Genomic DNA, 18,478 nt, shown 5'->3' on the forward strand with positions numbered 1-18,478 from the left:
ACGCAACATAATAAAACAGTAGCTAGTCAAACTTTATGATCATTACAAAAGTGAGTAAAAGTAATGCTCCTTATTGTAATTGCATCTACATATTCCAATTGTACTTTATTGTTACGTATTATATATATTAATCATTTTTATGGTCAATATGTCGTTTATGTACATGCACATATGGGTTTGTCTATCAGTCTACTATGTATATAGACTAATTAAGTCTTAGTCCAAATTTAATAATATGAATTTAATAAGATTGAACTCGATTCATATTATATAAAAAGGATAACATAAACGGCCATGTTTAAAGATATACCCCAGATATGGATATCAAATGAAAACCTTCTACACAGATTTTAAATTATTTCAGTTTTTAAATAGAAAACATATATAATCGGATAATGAAGAAGACAAAAGCCAAGCATGTGTGTTGGAGAGACATGGAGTTGGGATTTGGTCGGCAGTCGGCACGGCGCGTGCGATCTGTGTAACATGTTTCGGTTCACAGAAAGTGCCTTCTTTTTTCTTTCAATTTTTCTCTTCACATCAAAATATTTCAAAAATTATTAAATGTGTATATAATATGTATATGATGAATAAGACACCCGTCTGAGATTTTTCTTTTTTTTTTGCCAAAATTGAAAATTCCACTAGGTACAGACTTTTTTAGTCATTTGATATCAGTATAACAAACCTATTGGGCAAATTCTTTTATTTATAATAATTATAAAGGGTTAACCAAATTATAAATTTGATTTTGGATCAAAAGTGTTTAAACATATGTATTTATAACCATTTTTGAAGAAGTGAAGAACCAATTATGTATTACACAATTATTAAAAATGAAAGAAAAAGAAGTATTTTGTTCGGCCAAAAGAATAATGGAAAGAAAGAAAAGAGAAGGATTGAAAGTAACAAATTTATGTACTTTTGTGTACCTAATTTTAAAGCATTCGGTACAATACATCCGTGATGGATTTATTCTTTCCAAATCTATTTTGTAATATATTTATGACAATGTCATATTAGCTAACATGGACAAGGTGGTTTTTATTTACTTCTATTGGATAAATCATTGTTGAGTTGTTACTTGTTGCAGGATACTTAAGAGTTGAAAAAAACCTCGTCGATTATGAACTAAAGCATGCGATTAATTTGATAATATTTTTACAAACTCAATGCTTACTGTCGTAAGAAATTTACGTGACTGTGTATTGGTTTTGATATCTTTGAAATGTAACTTACTTGTACAAGTTTTAGTCCAAAAACCGGCCCTCCAAAAACCATATTGAATAATTTATACCGTACGTATAGATCATATGAACACTATCCGACGACACCAAAAAATCTCACCCAAAGTGTTAAAGGAAGTTACATACATAATCACAATTTGCAACAAAAGGAATACAAATCTTAAGATATTAACCAGATAATCTAGGAGTATCTAAATAACCAGTTCAAAAAAGCTTCACATAATACGTAATAATTGCATGCCTTCACTATAATAACTCAAGATGCACCTTTTGATGATAATTTGGAGTTTTTAATTTAGAACAGGACTTAATTATTTGTGAAACAAAATACATCGCATCAGCTAATTAGTCGTGCTAATAAATCAATTAATTAGTAGTACTAAATAGACCACATGAATCCTCTCGACCCGACCAAGAAGGATTCAAATAACGACAGATTTTAATATGTAGTTTTGTATACAGGGAACATTGCATGAATAAAACTTATACATCAGTTCTTTATAAATTCTTGAGATGTACTTAATTGTAATGATGTAAACAGGTTTTTAATAAAAACTAGGATAGTACTCGCGTTATGCCGCGGAGTTGATTTTTTTTTTTTAGCAAAAATGAATTATATTGATGATCGAAGGTAATCATTATACAATTGGTTTGATAGCCATGGAAGCGGTAAAAAAACACCTTGAATAGAAAATATTGAAATTACAACTAAACTTTGTTAAATAGTGGGCAGCATTGTTACAATTTCTTGAAGAAAAAACAAATTGGATATGTTGGAAATGAGAACACCAGTAAAATATGTCTTGGATGACATTTTTTTTTCCTTTTTTTTATTAGTATTTTGTTGTGTTTTTTTTGTATGTGTTTGTAATTTTTTCTTAATTTGTTTGAAACTTGTTGGTATGCGGACTATTTTTAATAATTAATTGTAGTTTAAGATAGATAAGATTGAGCATTTAAAAGTCTTGTAAAAATTAGAATTTAGTATTCTGTTTTTGTTCAAATTTTATTGTATACTTTATGTATTTTAATATTTATAAGATAACCACTTGAATGACATCCTTTTAGCAAAAACACAAGATTATGAATTTTCTTTCTTGTATCTTATTTTAGTGAAAATTTATTTACTTTAAAAAAACAACAAAAATATTATTTTATTACTCTAACAATGTTTTAAGTCTGATCCATAAAGAAAACCAAAATATCAGTCAACTAAGTTCCGTCACAAATTACTTATTTTTACTTTTATTTTAGTTAATAGTTATTATTGTAAATAACTGAATTAATATATATTTATCATTATAAATATTTAAATAAATTCTTAGCTTAATTTTCCCTTATAAAATATATATATATATATATATATTATGTTGGTTTGAGTTATTTGTTTTGTATAGAGATTTTTGAAAAAAAATGATTTTCTTTCCGTAAAAATCATATTGATAACATAATAACTGGAAAATTGATTATATAAACAACCAAATAAGTTTAAAAATAAAATATGTAATAACAAAAATGATTATGTTCTCCAAAGAAAACACCCTACCTCTCCAGAAAAAAATTACTTTTACTTCAAATTTGGATTTTTTATTGAAGAAATTTATGGTGATTCAGCAAATTATCTTGACAAGATCTAGATTATTCCCAACAACTCTTTTAATTACCATATCTTTAGAAAACTTTTCTCATAGCTATAAATTGACTTGATGAGCCGTAATTTTCACTCCAAAATTTGCATATATGCTAGACAGCAAAATAAAAGCTATTATGACTAACACAACACACTTCTTTATTTGGGTTTTGACCAATCTGGCAGCTCATTAACACTTCTCATTACTAAAACACTTCAAATCCAACTTTTTTATGCGGATATGTGGATACTAGTTTTTTCTGAGGTGTCAACACCAGCTTCAACATTGAAGCTGATGTGTCAGAGAGCAACACATTCTAATTTTATTGTATCGATTGATATAGTGATATTGGATTTTGTATGAAAAAACAAAATAGAATTGGTTTAACGTTTAGTTAAGCATTTGCGTTATGGAACACAATTTTTAAAGACAGCATTTGATATCGCCTTCGAATCGAACTCCAATATTAGATGTTGCGTATTTAATCCCGACAAGTCACTATTTTATGATCGAACAAAGTGTCTACTTAAGAGTTAAGAGAATAGAAATAGAATTGAAATGGTCTTGAGTGTGTGGTTTGGTGACGAGATTGATCAGAATGATCGTTTATATGTCTAGGGGTTAAAGATTAATGGCTTGAGTCGATGTGAAACGGATCGAAAAAGAATCGACAATATGGCAATCAACACTAACTACTGAACAATTTGGACAGAACAAAAATACTAACATCGAAAGACTAAGGTAAGTAAAACGTCAGATATATGTTTGGGGACAAGAAGACAATCTTATCTATTAAAATAAAAAAGAAAATTGTTAACTTATTGCTAATCCACCAATCACGGATCTCAATGTTTTTGCTGCTAAATCTCTAACCATGTTCTTATCCTTTTGACCTTTTCTGAATAGAGAATTTTATAATCAATAGAATCCAACACCAAACTAGTTAATAATTATCCTCACTTACTATTCATATAGTAAGATTCGCATTCGCTTATGTCATATATTTAGTTTATGGATCTTTCAAGTTATGTATGGTTGAAGTTGAACTATCCACTTACTTAGTGTGGGGGAATAAAACAAATAATATCTCTACCAATTAAACGACAATGAAAATAGACGAAAAAAAAACCGACAATGAAAATATAATTATTTATAAAATATAAAATTTGTATGGCAACATTCGATATATATTTCATGTTATTTTTATTTACACAATAGACAATACTAATATATACTCCTAATTCCTAAAGTTATTATCATGAAATTGCTTCACTCCAACAAGTTGAAATAACAAAAACATAACTACCATTTTAAATATTTTAAATTTCTCAATATGCACCGCCATATTCAAGATAATTTAACTACCTTATGGTAATATGTCTGTGCTGATTTTGGTCGGATTTTAAGAAAAATCATAATGGCTGAGTGCTGAACTTAAAAGGGTAAAGTTGTAGCAACAAGACTTGGCTAGAGACATTGATTCAAAGTTATAAAGTGACATTTCCTACCCTTGCTGAACCAGTTATAGTGAGCAGTACCAACAGGTATAAGTATGTTGATTTTATGTTTAATCAAAGCTACATTACTCTAGTGAATAAGCAAATTGAGAGTTTTGAAGTTGGTTTTAGTGAAATGCTCTCAGAAGGAGCGAGAGCTTCAACATTTTTTAGCTTTAATATTCATTCTTAAATAGTGTTTAGGACTTTTACTTCAAAAAAAATTCATAAAATTAACTTTTATAAAACAAGTTTTTGCTTTTTAAAATATTAACTCAAAAAATCTCATTTTTAATGATAATATTAGAAAAAAGATAATATTTCCTTTTTAATATATTAAATATATTTTTTTTTTCTAAAAATATTTATATATACAAGGCCACAATTTTAAAATTTGCCCTAAGCCTCTATTGATCTAAGCACGACACTGTTCATGGAGCAGAAGAAAACACCATTGAATTAGACCAGTGGAAGAAGTATACAATTTACATGGATTTGAAGAAAATGAGGATGCAATCAATTGGTTTTGGATGGCTGTTACAAATCTAAACCATGAGGGACAATGTAAGTTGTTACACTTTTGGGCTGCAATTCGTCACCTGCCTAAAGATGGTTTCTTTGGGTTGACACAAAAGTTTAGAATCTCCAAATCAACTCTGCCATCAACCCATTTTCCAACAGCCAATGTATGTGTCATCATGTATCTTCCCGTCTATAATAGATTGAAGGAGACTATAATGAAGCTTCGGTTCATCTGCCAACCACATGTGGCTGCCAGTTTTGGCGAGCTTTAACACATTCCCTCAAACTGGTAAGTGTTTATAAACTCTTTATAACACCATTTAAGACCAAAAGTGTCGTTCTTTACCACTAACTTGGTTCCACTTTATATTTGTTTGTTTCTGTAGCTGCGTTGATGTCTGCAATTTATGAACAACACAAAGATGAAGATGAGAACACTTTTGGATCTCTGACTTTCCTTGCAGCCCATGTTATCTTGACCTTTTACATTTCTAGTGCATAACCACAACTTGCTTACAAACTCACAGTTCCATTCCCTTTGTTCTTCTAGAACAGTATTTGTTCTTAAGTAAGTTGGTCAAAAATCTCTTCCTTAACCGACACTGGTCAAAAACCCCGCTAATTGAACCGAACTAAATAAATTGAATTCAGGAGACTCGGTTTGGTTTCACTTAAACCGAACTAAATCAATCGAATTCATGAAACTCGAGTTGGTTTCACTTAAACCGATATAGCCTTCTTCCTTTTAAAAACAGAACAAAACAATCCTCGAGAGAAATCTTCATTCACGTCGTCTTCACTCTCCAAGAAAATGCCTTTCTCTTTCTTCTCCCGCAAGAAACCCTCTCGTCGATTCAACGACTTCTACGACGACTGGTTCAAAACCCTAACCGAAAACTGCCTCCCTCTCCTCCGTCAATCACTTTCCTCCGCCGCTTCAGCTTCCGTCCTCTCCTCCAACGTAGATCTCGTCCTCCGTCACCTAGTCTTATACTACGAAACCCTAGACCTCGCCGCGGATCACAACACCATCCCTTACCTTCTCTTCCCTTCATGGCGCAACTCCCTCGAGACTCCGTTTCTCTTCCTCGGCGATATACATCCTTACCTCCTCACCAATCTCCTCCGTTCTTTCATCGACCGTGAGAATCAAGATTCTGATGACGACGGAGACACTTCTCTTGATCTCGTGAACCAACCGTTGAAGATATCGACTGCGTGGAAAGACCCATCTGATGAGTTGGTGAAAAGAATCGATCAGATTGAGTGTACGATGAGGCTTATGGTTCCTGGTTTGATGGATCGTATGAGGAAAGCACAGAGAGGTTTCGTGGCTCGAGTTTCTGAGAACTGGGTCTTGTCNACCATTTAAGACCAAAAGTGTCGTTCTTTACCACTAACTTGGTTCCACTTTATATTTGTTTGTTTCTGTAGCTGCGTTGATGTCTGCAATTTATGAACAACACAAAGATGAAGATGAGAACACTTTTGGATCTCTGACTTTCCTTGCAGCCCATGTTATCTTGACCTTTTACATTTCTAGTGCATAACCACAACTTGCTTACAAACTCACAGTTCCATTCCCTTTGTTCTTCTAGAACAGTATTTGTTCTTAAGTAAGTTGGTCAAAAATCTCTTCCTTAACCGACACTGGTCAAAAACCCCGCTAATTGAACCGAACTAAATAAATTGAATTCAGGAGACTCGGTTTGGTTTCACTTAAACCGAACTAAATCAATCGAATTCATGAAACTCGAGTTGGTTTCACTTAAACCGATATAGCCTTCTTCCTTTTAAAAACAGAACAAAACAATCCTCGAGAGAAATCTTCATTCACGTCGTCTTCACTCTCCAAGAAAATGCCTTTCTCTTTCTTCTCCCGCAAGAAACCCTCTCGTCGATTCAACGACTTCTACGACGACTGGTTCAAAACCCTAACCGAAAACTGCCTCCCTCTCCTCCGTCAATCACTTTCCTCCGCCGCTTCAGCTTCCGTCCTCTCCTCCAACGTAGATCTCGTCCTCCGTCACCTAGTCTTATACTACGAAACCCTAGACCTCGCCGCGGATCACAACACCATCCCTTACCTTCTCTTCCCTTCATGGCGCAACTCCCTCGAGACTCCGTTTCTCTTCCTCGGCGATATACATCCTTACCTCCTCACCAATCTCCTCCGTTCTTTCATCGACCGTGAGAATCAAGATTCTGATGACGACGGAGACACTTCTCTTGATCTCGTGAACCAACCGTTGAAGATATCGACTGCGTGGAAAGACCCATCTGATGAGTTGGTGAAAAGAATCGATCAGATTGAGTGTACGATGAGGCTTATGGTTCCTGGTTTGATGGATCGTATGAGGAAAGCACAGAGAGGTTTCGTGGCTCGAGTTTCTGAGAACTGGGTCTTGTCGTATCAAGTTGGGAAGAAAAAGAAGCTTGCTGCAACGGTTGCGACAGCTTCAGTGGCCGTGGATGAAGCGGCGAAGGGAGAGATGGAAGAGCTCGTGAGTATATTTGTTGATGCGAATCGTTTGAGGAAGAGTGTGATCATGGATATTGTTGGAGCTACGAGTGAGCATCAAGCGGCTCTGTTTCTTGAAGGTTTATGTCAGTTTCTTGCAGGGTTTAAAGATCAGGTCCTTCTTCAAGACTCTGAGATTCTTGCATTGCCCAGTTAAGATGGTTGAAGGATGAATGAGATTTGATAGAATAGGTGTTTTTGGCGGGATTACAAAATGTATATTTTGTGTTGATTTGCCTGGTTATGTGCTACGGTTTAAGCTTCTTTAGGTCAGTTTCTTCTTATTTGCTTTGGTTTGTTGTTAATAAAAGTGTGGTTAAGAGGATCTTTGATAATGTTTTTGGCGATGGTTCTGTTTTCTTATTATTGCTTTTGAGGGAGAGTGAACAAATTCTAATGTTCTAAACCAAGTAACTACCATTTGAATTTGAATTAGTATTTTTTGGGAAAAGGTAATCTCTCTACTTAAGAGTTTCAAATAAATTTAAGTTTTTCATTGGTTGTGAATCTTGCATTCTTGTGATTGAATATGTTGAACCAGAAATGGGTATTCAATCATAGTCCTCCTACCCATAAGTATGCTCAAAATTGGCATAGCAGCAGACAAGCGTTATGCGGCCCAATAAGAATCCCAATAGGCTTGTAAACGCATTCTCTCTTCTTTTTTTTTTGGGTCAAGGACAAAAGAGGATCAAGAGTCAAAATAAAAAAAAAGGTAATCATAGTTTGATCATCTTAAATAAACGTGTAGTACAATAAAACTTACAAGAAACTCATTGAAACAGAGTTTGATTGTTTTGAAACGTTTTAAATGGCTTCGGTTTATCATCATCATACGTGCAAATCAAATCTTCAACAACTATTCTACAAAATAATTAAAGACTTGACCATAACGTCTGCGTCGACCAACTAATTAACCCATTAGAAATAAAACGAGGGAGTAAATTAATTGGGTGTTATGTATCGATTGACAGAGACATATCAACCGTTTTGGATTGATCAAATATACTCATGCAAATTATAATATAAAACATGGTCTGGCCAACTGGTCATATATTAATATAAGATACACGACTTATTCTCGAGTGTTAGTTGAATCTATTAGTGCTTATCACTTCTTCCCATTTCTTTAACGAGCAATATATGCTTCCTTTAGGCTCTAATGTTAGCTGACATGTTCTACATGTGTATATAAATGATCATTTTCATAATTTATCGTTACTCTCAGTATGTTATTAGAAATGATGTTCACATTATATAATGTTGTTTAATCGTTAGGTTAATAATAACTATTTTTTTAAGGGATTCTATATTAACCATTTGCAAAATTAAAAAAAAAAAATTAAACTCAATAATAGTCACGTAACATGTGGTATACATAATTATATATATGTTATTTTATCTATTGGATCCTTAATATAGGATCTTGTAAGTAAAGTCCATGGTCATACAATTAAATTGCTTAGTTATTATATTGTAGTTTTTGTGCTATACGCTATCGTCATATGTTGCATGCATGATTTCTATTTGGTAGATACTTGAATATATGGTGGTTACAAACTTTGTCAATATTCAAAATTAAGTTTCGTTAAACCAAACATGTATTTATATGTTGTAATACTACATAGTACATACATATACTTTATGGTAGATATATCATTTATGCGTACTTGTCACAATCACAAAATTACGATGATATTGTCGCAATTAGTCATTTTGCATATAATTAAATTAGCAAGAATCATTTTTTCACTAACAAATTTGTCCCATGCATGATCTATGATGGTTCACAAAGGACTAAAATAATTTAGATTATATTTTAGAAAATCTGTCGCTTATTTGAGTAGCCAGATCGTGTAATAATTTGGGACATATACGATGAATGCTTGACTGTATATGTACGCGTAAAGATACGTGGAGACACATATGCAGATGAGTTATAACATTATATGTTATCATATAATGTTGCCTTATCATTATCAATCTGATAACACATGTGAACTTTGACAAAATGAGCTTAAAGTTAGTGGTCGGCATGCACACATGAATTTTTTCATTATTGAATCAAACATTTTCTTCACACCAAGCTGTCTTCACAAATTAAAGAAAAAGAAAAAAAAAAAAAGCAAAAGAGCAAGTAGAAATTTATATGGTAAACTACAGGCTGTTTTGTTCTGCCTTACAATATTATTGCTAAATCTATAAAGATAGAGGAAAATTGAATGTGTGGTTTTTATTTTTAACCTAAGATTAACCTAGGCAAATCAAATTTTTTACATAATAATCTTGTAACAGTAATCAGAAATTGTTTAATACAGTATATTATATGCTAACCTTAAATAAAATGGGAAAGTCCGAGAAGGTATGAGACTCAGCAATCTGTCAAATACTCACTCTCCCAAATGTTCTTCTTTCTTGGAACTTTGTCAAATCTGAATTTGTCCTTTGTTCTCGTAAAGTATAAAGTTGTGTCACCATGGCGTCAGCCTAAGGTTGTGACTCGTCAATCGTCATATGATGCAGCGTAGGATACACGTGGTGAACCTTCCAAAGCCGGTGCAAAGACAAAACCAAATCTAGCTTTTTTAAAATTTTATTTTCTTTTTGAACTTAAAAGTAGTCTGACCATTACTTCTTCACTCAAAGCTGTTATATAATAGTATATTAATTTACGAGAAATTTCCATTTTGGTGGGAAATAATTAGATATAGCAACCATGAAAAATATGATTAAAATCGATTACAATATGCTTTTTTGTTAATCCACCACCACCAAAAGAAACGACAAGCAAGCAAGCATGCAATGTTAAACAAAAGTGATCAAAGAGAGCAAAATCACTGCCGTTTATTCAGTATCATACATTTCATTACCCCACTTACACCTTAAATTTCGAATTAATAATAATTATTGTAGGTCCCGTGATGTACAACTCTTCATCATTTTAATTTAAAACCACTTTTAAACCCCAAAATTAAAGTTAGGACTTTAGAACCCATGTCATTTATGATTTATGTCATGTTCATCACGACTATATTACATGGTAAACATTTCAATAAGGTAAATAAATGTGTGCAACTCGTGTATCAATCTTTAATTTGGCTGAAACGTCAATATAATTAGTAACAGGGGTAATGCTTTAGGTAATGATAATCAAAGGTGACACCGGAACTAGAAGGAAGATCAAGTTTCATTTCCATCTCAGAGCTTTATGGGCCCTTTTATTAGCCCAACTAACACGTGGTTAATTTACCCATTACTATTTTAACACGTGGCGCCTACGATTTTTTAACTTTTCTTGACTCGTATCCACGTGTCCGTCAACGAACCAGCTAATACAACTAACGTTCGCCTCACGGTTGTTTTTTGTAAACACGGTTTCTAAATTTGTTAAGTAGTTTCTAGTTCACTTGTTTTTTTTGTTGGAATATAATTATTCTAGAAATCTACTGCCGTTATGACGGCTGCTTCACGCTGTTTTAAATTAATTAGTTTTTTTTTTTAAATCATACGTTTTGGTCAAGTAAAAAATAATAATTTTCTACAAATTTGGTATACCACCAAAGTTCTTGAAACGTAAATGAATTGCAATGTGTAGAGTAGTAGTACTCGTTCAAAGATTCCACCCGAAAAGATTAATTATTTAAGAAACAAAATGAAAATATGACTAATGATGACGACGAACTCGTTGATCATAGTAATTAATTTAAAGCTAATGAGAGAAACTTGTAACGTGGTATTGGTCGTCAGGATGGCAAAATTGGTAAATAAGTCAAAACATGAGCGGTGTTTTCGAGATTAAACAACAAAAAGAGCCCTCCCTAAATAACCTTGTTAACCACGTCTCTCTCTCTCTGAGATACTGACTTTTTAAATTTATTTTGTAGTTGTAATTACTGTATAATTTAATTTTATGAGAGAATCAGAAGTCTATAAATACGAAAGCTCATCTCCTTCAATTTCTCTCCCTTCTTCCTTCCTTCGGCCTCCTCTTCCTAAATNTGTTAACCACGTCTCTCTCTCTCTCTCTCTGTCTCTCTGAGATTACTGACTTTTTTTAATTTGTTTAGTTATAATTTTAATTATATGAGAATCAGAAGTCTATAAATACGAAAGCTCATCTCCTTCAATTTCTCTCCCTTCTTCCTTCCCTTCAGCCTCCTCTTCCTAAATTCCCCTGATTTTTCTGCGCAAATTTTTAGGGTTTCTCTTTTCTTTTTTCTCGTAAAAGAAAAATAAAATCCCTAATCTTCCTCTTCCTGACTGATATCTTCTCCTTTCGCAATCCCTAGGATTTTGTTTCCGCGAAGGAGAAAAAATCTGCATTTTCTTCGAGATTCTCTTAGCTCTGTTTTTTGTGTTTTTACACTCCTTTTTTGAATCAGGTAACGTTTTCTCTCAATTTTATAGCGTTATGTTTTTTAAGATTATGGATCCGTTTTAGGTTATTGTGTAACTCCTTCGTTGATTCAAGATCCGTTTCGCCCTTTTTTTTTTGTTTTGGTTCTGTTGCTTCCTCTATGTTTTGAATGCGGCTCTCTCTGCTTTCTCGTACCATACAATAGCATTGGTTATAATAATATACTTTTGTTAAACAAATAGTGAAAAGGTGAAAAATACTAATTTCTACATGTCTGGAATGGTTCATTTGTACTATGCGTGATTTGGTCTAATTTTTTGAGTGATTTATTAGGCTCTATACAAAGGTTTTTGTTTATGTCGGTAGAGTCTTTTAAATACATTCAGTAGACTTAGCTGTGTCCTAAAGAAGAAGGCAGTTTGAAATTTCGGTACTTGTCAAAATCAGTGGCTTACTTTTTCCTCTTTGTCATTAAACAACAGTATGGGTAACCCATGACTCTCTTTTTTTGACTTTTCTCTGTAATCTTCTTGTTCTGTCTTAAATGAGAACATGAAAAGTTCTTTATTTATTTTATTTATTTAGATCCTTTGTGATAAAACCCCAAAAGCTACTTAATATTGGACTTTGTTTAATCTTTTTGGTGGACTATTATACAGGTTTGTAATTGAAGCTCAAGGTCTGTCTGAGAGCCTTTTTTTCTGTGGTAAAAGCTGTGTAACATTTGAAGATCTAGAGATGATTAGGTAATGTGTAGACAACATCCTTTGTATTCGCTTTTGTGTGTCACATTCTGTTTTCGAAGAACCTACTTTTTACTATATTCTTAGGGTTACTTTAATCAACTTTGCTGAGTGTTCTGTTTTGTGGTCACCTTTCAGTTTCTTTTAATGGACGGTTTACAAACAAGCAGTGATAAGAAAACACTAAAGAGGTGGTTTTTCATTGACAAAAGAGTTGGATAGTTACGCAAGTGTGTGTTTTAGAAGAAAGCCATCGAGATACTTTCTCATTTTGAAGCATCTTTTTTTTGGTTTGGGAGTTTCGATGGATTTGAATATAAACAAGACGAGCCCTGTTCTTAGTGAACCTACTACACCAGTCAGTAAATCAAGACTCGGATCATCATTCCCTTCAGGAAGATTCATGATGAATTCTAGGAAGAAGATTCCTAAGCTCGACGATGTTAGATCCAACGGTTGGTTGGACGCTATGATTTCCTCTTCCCCACCTCGTAAGAGGCTTGTCAAGGATTTCAACATTGAGATTGCTCCTGAAGATGACTTTGCTCTACGGGCCTGGATGGTAATATATAGTAATACTATCTCATGGTTTTGGTTCACAAAATGTTTTGATCTCTTAGTTCTCACCATTTTTCATTCTTTGATCTTGACAGCTTAAGTATCCTTCAGCGATTAGCTCGTTTGCGCATATTGCAGCTCAAGCAAAGGACAAGAAGATAGCTGTGTTTCTTGATTATGATGGAACGCTTTCCCCTATAGTCGATGACCCTGATCGTGCCATCATGTCTGACGCGGTAAGAACTTAAAACCCCTTTTTGTTTGCTCTCTGGTCTGAAAACACAAAAGGCTAAGGTTTTTGCTCTCTTTGATCTCCCTCAGATGCGTGCTGCTGTTAAAGATGTCGCCAAGTACTTCCCAACAGCAATCATTAGTGGTAGAAGCCGTGACAAGGTGAAACTTCTAAACCATGATTCATTCCTATATAAAATTGTATTAGCACAATCCAACCAATAGTCAAAACACTAATACATTTTGAGTTTTGTCAATGCAGGTCTACCAATTGGTAGGACTAACTGAACTCTATTACGCGGGTAGTCATGGGATGGACATAATGACTCCTGTAAATCTTAATGGGTCGCCTGAAGACCCCAACTGTATAAAAGCCACTGACCAACAGGTGAAGATCATTACTTACCTCATTTGTCTCTTGAACTTATATGAATCAACTCTTGTAAACTTTTTTCTAATCTTCTCTTTCTGGTGGATAGGGTGAGGAGGTAAACCTCTTTCAGCCTGCTAAAGAGTTCATACCCATCATCGAAGAGGTTTACAATAGCCTCGTTGAGATAACTAAATGTATCAAAGGTGCAAAAGTAGAGAACCACAAGTTCTGCGCCTCAGTACATTACCGTAATGTTGACGAGAAAGACTGGCCACTCGTTGCTCAACGTGTTCATGACCACCTGAAAAAGTACCCTCGACTGCGTCTAACTCACGGCAGAAAGGTACTTTACTTGAGAAACAAACATCATCACTCTGCTTTCACACTTGATCCAAATCCCTTAACATGTACAGTTTTGTTGATTTGATCAGGTTTTGGAAGTTCGTCCTGTGATCGAGTGGAACAAAGGAAAAGCAGTCGAGTTTCTGTTAGAATCTCTTGGATTAAGCAACAACGACGAGTTTCTTCCAATCTTTATCGGAGATGACAGGACAGATGAAGATGCATTCAAGGTACTAAGAGAAGGGAACAGAGGATTTGGAATATTGGTATCGTCCGTACCAAAAGAAAGCAATGCATTCTACTCTCTTAGAGACCCCTCCGAGGTACAAATTATATTGAAGACATAGTCTATATGTTATGTTATGTAAATTTGTAATGTGAGAGTTTGGTTGGTAAAATGGTGTTGCAGGTTAAGAAGTTTCTCAAGACTTTGGCGAAATGGGGGAAGATGGAAAACTCTACATCAAGTTTTTGATGATTGTGTAGAATCAGAAGCTTCATTCTACACTGCTTTTCTTATTTCTTTTTTTTTTTCTAATTTTCCTTACCCTTTTAGATTTCTTTTTTCCTTCTTCACATTCTACTTTTTTATATCTTAATTTATCATTTTTTCATATTATCCATTAATTAAGATGTATTAAAATTACAACTCTTTTCGTAATTCATTTCACAATTATCTCGTACAACTGTAGAATTTTCTTCTGACTTTGCTTGAAAATCAAACAAACCAATTAATTGAAAAATAGTTTCTAAAAATAAACTTAATATTGTAAAATAAATTTATAGCTACAAATCTACAATATATTAACATAATATAAATGATAATATATATAATAATCATATGGTTGTTATTTATATTGTTTGTTTGTCTTTTCATTTATTTGAATTTCCATTTTTGCTATCTTTTTCCTATATCATTACATGTTATGTTTTCAAACTGTTTTAAAAATTGATATAGAATTTTTATAAATGTTGTGAATTCTATATGTAATGCACTATTGTCTTTTACCTTCATAATCTATCACATTTTTAAAATCTCTAACATGTATTATTTTCACTTTGATAATAAAAGTGACTATTTATATTCATTCTTACAATGATTAACATCACTAATCATTACTTAGATTAACATAATTACATATCTGTTAAAATATATTGATAATATTATCATTAATATTATGGATATTCTTGATTTGTCTACATGAATGTCATTTTCACAACTGAACTCATATAAATCACATTGCATCACCCCAACAAATTATGTACAATCGAGTTAATTTTGTTAATGTCATTTTCTTGAATATTATTTGTCTAAATCGTGATTGCAGGATTAATAGTACAAAAAATATCATTACATGATTTAGATTATCCAAATTTGTGTCTTTCAAGATTTTCACCGTAAAATAGAATTTAATATATTTTTTTAAATCATTAATTTATCAATCAGTTAATATTTTAGATAGATATAACATTGTAATCTTGAACATTATTAGTTTATAAAGGTTTTATGGTATGTATTGTAATAAAGAAAAAAGAAGTTTGATAGTTGAGTATTTAGTTGTTGAAGTAATTTTTATTAATCTAAAGAAGTACATTGATCTAATGTTTGATCACGGCTACATTGCTCTAATCCAAAAGCAACTAGAGAGATTTTCTATTTGGTTTTTGAGAAACATATGTAAAGTTTTTCAGTTGTTAAAATTTGGATTTTGATTATATTATCGAAGAGGTAGATGAAGATACGATTCTCGAAAATCAGTGTGATCAATTTACAAGTTATGACCGATATGAAGAAATCAAAAATGTCATGTCTTATTTTGTGAAATTGTTTAAATTATGGACCATTAGACTATTTCCATTGCATAATTGTTGTGGGATTTCTCACATAAATTTTAATTATAAAATAAGAATATTATATTGTGGGTGTATTAGAAACAATAACAAACTTAATAAAAGTGTCTTCATGAAGAGCAATTCAGTAAAGTGTCTTCATGAAGAGTAATTCAGTTCAGTTAAACAAAAGAGCAATACCAATTTAAACCCATATGTGCATACAATTTATTGTTTTCTTAATTTAGAAATTGAAAATCAATTATTGAACACACAAAACTACCCATTTCCCTCACACGAACCGACTTTATCGTGTTCAGAATTGCACAAGCACCGTTAGATTCTCCTCTCTAGATATCATAATTTACTTTTATGTTTTTAACCAAAAAGATATCCAATATTCAATTATTGCCTCGTATCTATAGTCTATCTCACGGGTCACGGGGGTCGATTTCCTATTTAAAATTACTCGCGGCCAAATTAAGGAACGTTTATAAAGTACACGACTTCTTTTGCAATTACGAAACACTTTCCTTACCATTAACAAAGAAACTACCACTCTCAACTCCGACAACCTTCCATAACAATGGCTTCCAAATCCACCGTCACAACACTAACCATCTTCTTCTTCTTCTTCTTTATCTTCATCTCCATCGGACCTAAGTTTGTTCAATCGCAGCAAATCTCAACCGTAGATTCAGAATGCACCGGCCGTTGGATCCACATCCGAACACTCCCATCACGATTCAATCTCGATCTCCTCTCAACTTGTAATCGTTACCCAATCACCGACGATCTCTGCCCTTACTTAGCCAATCACGGACTCGGCCCAACAACCCATACCCGTACCCGAAGCTGGTATCGAACCGACCCGTTACTTCTCGAACTCATTTTCCACCGTCGGATCCTCGAATACCCATGTCTCACACCCGACCCGGATCTCGCCTCCGCCGTCTACCTCCCTTACTACGCCGGCATCGACTCTCTCCGTTACCTCTACGGACCCGATTTAAACTCCAGCGCCGATCACGGCTCGGATCTCCTCGAGTTTTTGACCCGCGATCAACCCGAGATCTGGTCTCGCCGCTCGGGTCACGACCACTTCCTCGTCATGGCCCGACCCGCTTGGGATTTCTCTCAGCCGTTGACCGTTGACCCTCCGGTTTGGGGAACGTCGTTTCTAGAACGTCCCGAGTTTTTCAACCTGACCGCGTTAACACTCGAGTCACGTTTCTGGCCGTGGCAAGAACAAGCCGTACCTTACCCGACGTCGTTTCACCCCCACAGCTTGCCGTTTTTGGAATCTTGGATCCGCCGCGTCCGTCGCTCTCGACGAACCTCTCTTATGCTCTTCGCCGGCGGTGGAGGAACCTCAACTTCTCCGAACATCCGCCGTAGCATCAGGTTAGAGTGCACTAGCGCGAACGCAACCGAATCTGATAATAACAACAAAATCTGCGATTTCGTTGACTGTTCAAACGGAATCTGCGAGCACGATCCGATTCGTTTCATGAGACCGATGTTACAGTCATCGTTCTGTTTACAACCACCGGGAGATACACCTACGAGGAAAGCTACGTTCGACGGGATCATCGCCGGATGCATACCGGTGTTTTTCGAAGACCAGACTGCGAAAATGCAGTACGGTTGGCATTTACCGGAATCGGAGTTTACGGAGTTTTCGGTGACGATTCCGAAGGAGGATGTGGTGTTCAGAGGGGTTAGGATACAAGACGTGTTGATGAGTATACCTAAAGAAGAAGTAGCGAGGATGAGGGAGAGAGTTATAGAGATGATGCCTAGAGTTATGTATAGAAGACATGGAGCTTCGATGGGTTTGATGAATAAGAAAGATGCTGTTGATATTGCTATTGATGGAGTTTTGGACAAGATCAAATCTAGAGTTTTGTTCTGATTTACTTACTAACAACACTTTAAACAGGTTATGTATAATGTTGTTGTTTTATTATTATACTTGATTCTTTTTTTTTTGTTTGTAATGTGTTTTTTGATTGTTCATGTTGAGATCAATGATATATTTATAATCTAATTGAGATTTTATCAGGTTAGTAATAGATATTACACTAGTTGTTACATTAATAAGTTAAGGTTTAGGTGAGATTAATGTTATGGTTATTTGGATCATTGTAATAAGTCTTGGTAATTAATAGTGTGATTAGTGTTAAATTTTTGCTAGTCATGTTTGTGGTGTGTCACAAATGGGACTATTTCCTGGTGAGAGTGATACGTGTGTTTCTTTGTATCCGAATTACGATCTTTCATGTGCAGAAGCAGCAGAACGCATTAAAAAATTACGTTGGAAAAATTCCTATATCCGGAAGAAATGAGCTTTGTTCAATCCGTGATGCAAATAGTTAAGACTTTACAGTAACAGCATCCGACATTTGCATGCAAACTTGTACACGTAAAAAGAAAAAACAGATTTACACAAAGTTAACAATTCTAATGAATAATTCATCATCTCTGTATACTATGTTAAAAGTTTTAAAATTCCATGATAGCCCTGTTCGTTTAGTAGTCGCTGCGACACATTCAAGCGACTCAAAATTACACGTCAAAACAAGCAAAAGAAACGGTGGAGATTAAAAAAAGGTGTCGCAGCGACT

At 34.0% G+C, this 18,478-nt stretch overlaps 4 protein-coding genes across 4 annotated transcripts; all 4 read left to right on the top strand.

Annotated features, from left to right (window-relative positions):
* Window positions 5,708-6,268, top strand: LOC104733378 (protein INAPERTURATE POLLEN1-like). The gene has a single exon (XM_010452959.1). The coding sequence runs from the start codon at window positions 5,708-5,710 to the stop codon at window positions 6,266-6,268; it is 561 nt and encodes a 186-aa protein (XP_010451261.1).
* On the top strand, window positions 6,756-7,574 carry LOC104731246 (protein INAPERTURATE POLLEN1-like). The gene has a single exon (XM_010450565.1). It carries the CDS (start codon window positions 6,756-6,758, stop codon window positions 7,572-7,574), a length of 819 nt encoding a protein of 272 aa, XP_010448867.1.
* On the top strand, window positions 11,535-14,704 carry LOC104731247 (probable trehalose-phosphate phosphatase G). Its single transcript, XM_010450566.2, has 9 exons — window positions 11,535-11,799; window positions 12,434-12,520; window positions 12,656-13,079; window positions 13,171-13,311; window positions 13,397-13,468; window positions 13,569-13,694; window positions 13,786-14,022; window positions 14,111-14,344; window positions 14,431-14,704. The coding sequence occupies exons 3-9, from the start codon at window positions 12,822-12,824 to the stop codon at window positions 14,494-14,496; spliced, it is 1,134 nt and encodes a 377-aa protein (XP_010448868.1). The 5' UTR covers window positions 11,535-11,799; window positions 12,434-12,520; window positions 12,656-12,821; the 3' UTR covers window positions 14,497-14,704.
* On the top strand, window positions 16,387-17,901 carry LOC104731248 (probable xyloglucan galactosyltransferase GT19). Its single transcript, XM_010450567.2, has one exon. It carries the CDS (start codon window positions 16,438-16,440, stop codon window positions 17,764-17,766), a length of 1,329 nt encoding a protein of 442 aa, XP_010448869.1. The 5' UTR covers window positions 16,387-16,437; the 3' UTR covers window positions 17,767-17,901.

This window comes from Camelina sativa, chromosome 12 (genome assembly GCF_000633955.1).
Source record: "Camelina sativa cultivar DH55 chromosome 12, Cs, whole genome shotgun sequence".
NCBI lineage: Eukaryota > Viridiplantae > Streptophyta > Magnoliopsida > Brassicales > Brassicaceae > Camelina > Camelina sativa.

Excerpts from the sequence above, each read along its gene's own strand:
- LOC104731246 (XM_010450565.1), top strand. The coding sequence starts at position 6,756 with ATGCCTTTCTCTTTCTTCTCCCGCAAGAAACCCTCTCGTCGATTCAAC.
- LOC104731247 (XM_010450566.2), top strand. The coding sequence starts at position 12,822 with ATGGATTTGAATATAAACAAGACGAGCCCTGTTCTTAGTGAACCTACT. Across the intron at positions 13,695-13,785 it reads TAAAAGCCACTGACCAACAG|GGTGAGGAGGTAAACCTCTT; the intron begins GTGAAGATCATT and ends TCTGGTGGATAG. Across the intron at positions 14,023-14,110 it reads GTCTAACTCACGGCAGAAAG|GTTTTGGAAGTTCGTCCTGT; the intron begins GTACTTTACTTG and ends TGATTTGATCAG.
- LOC104731248 (XM_010450567.2), top strand. The coding sequence starts at position 16,438 with ATGGCTTCCAAATCCACCGTCACAACACTAACCATCTTCTTCTTCTTC.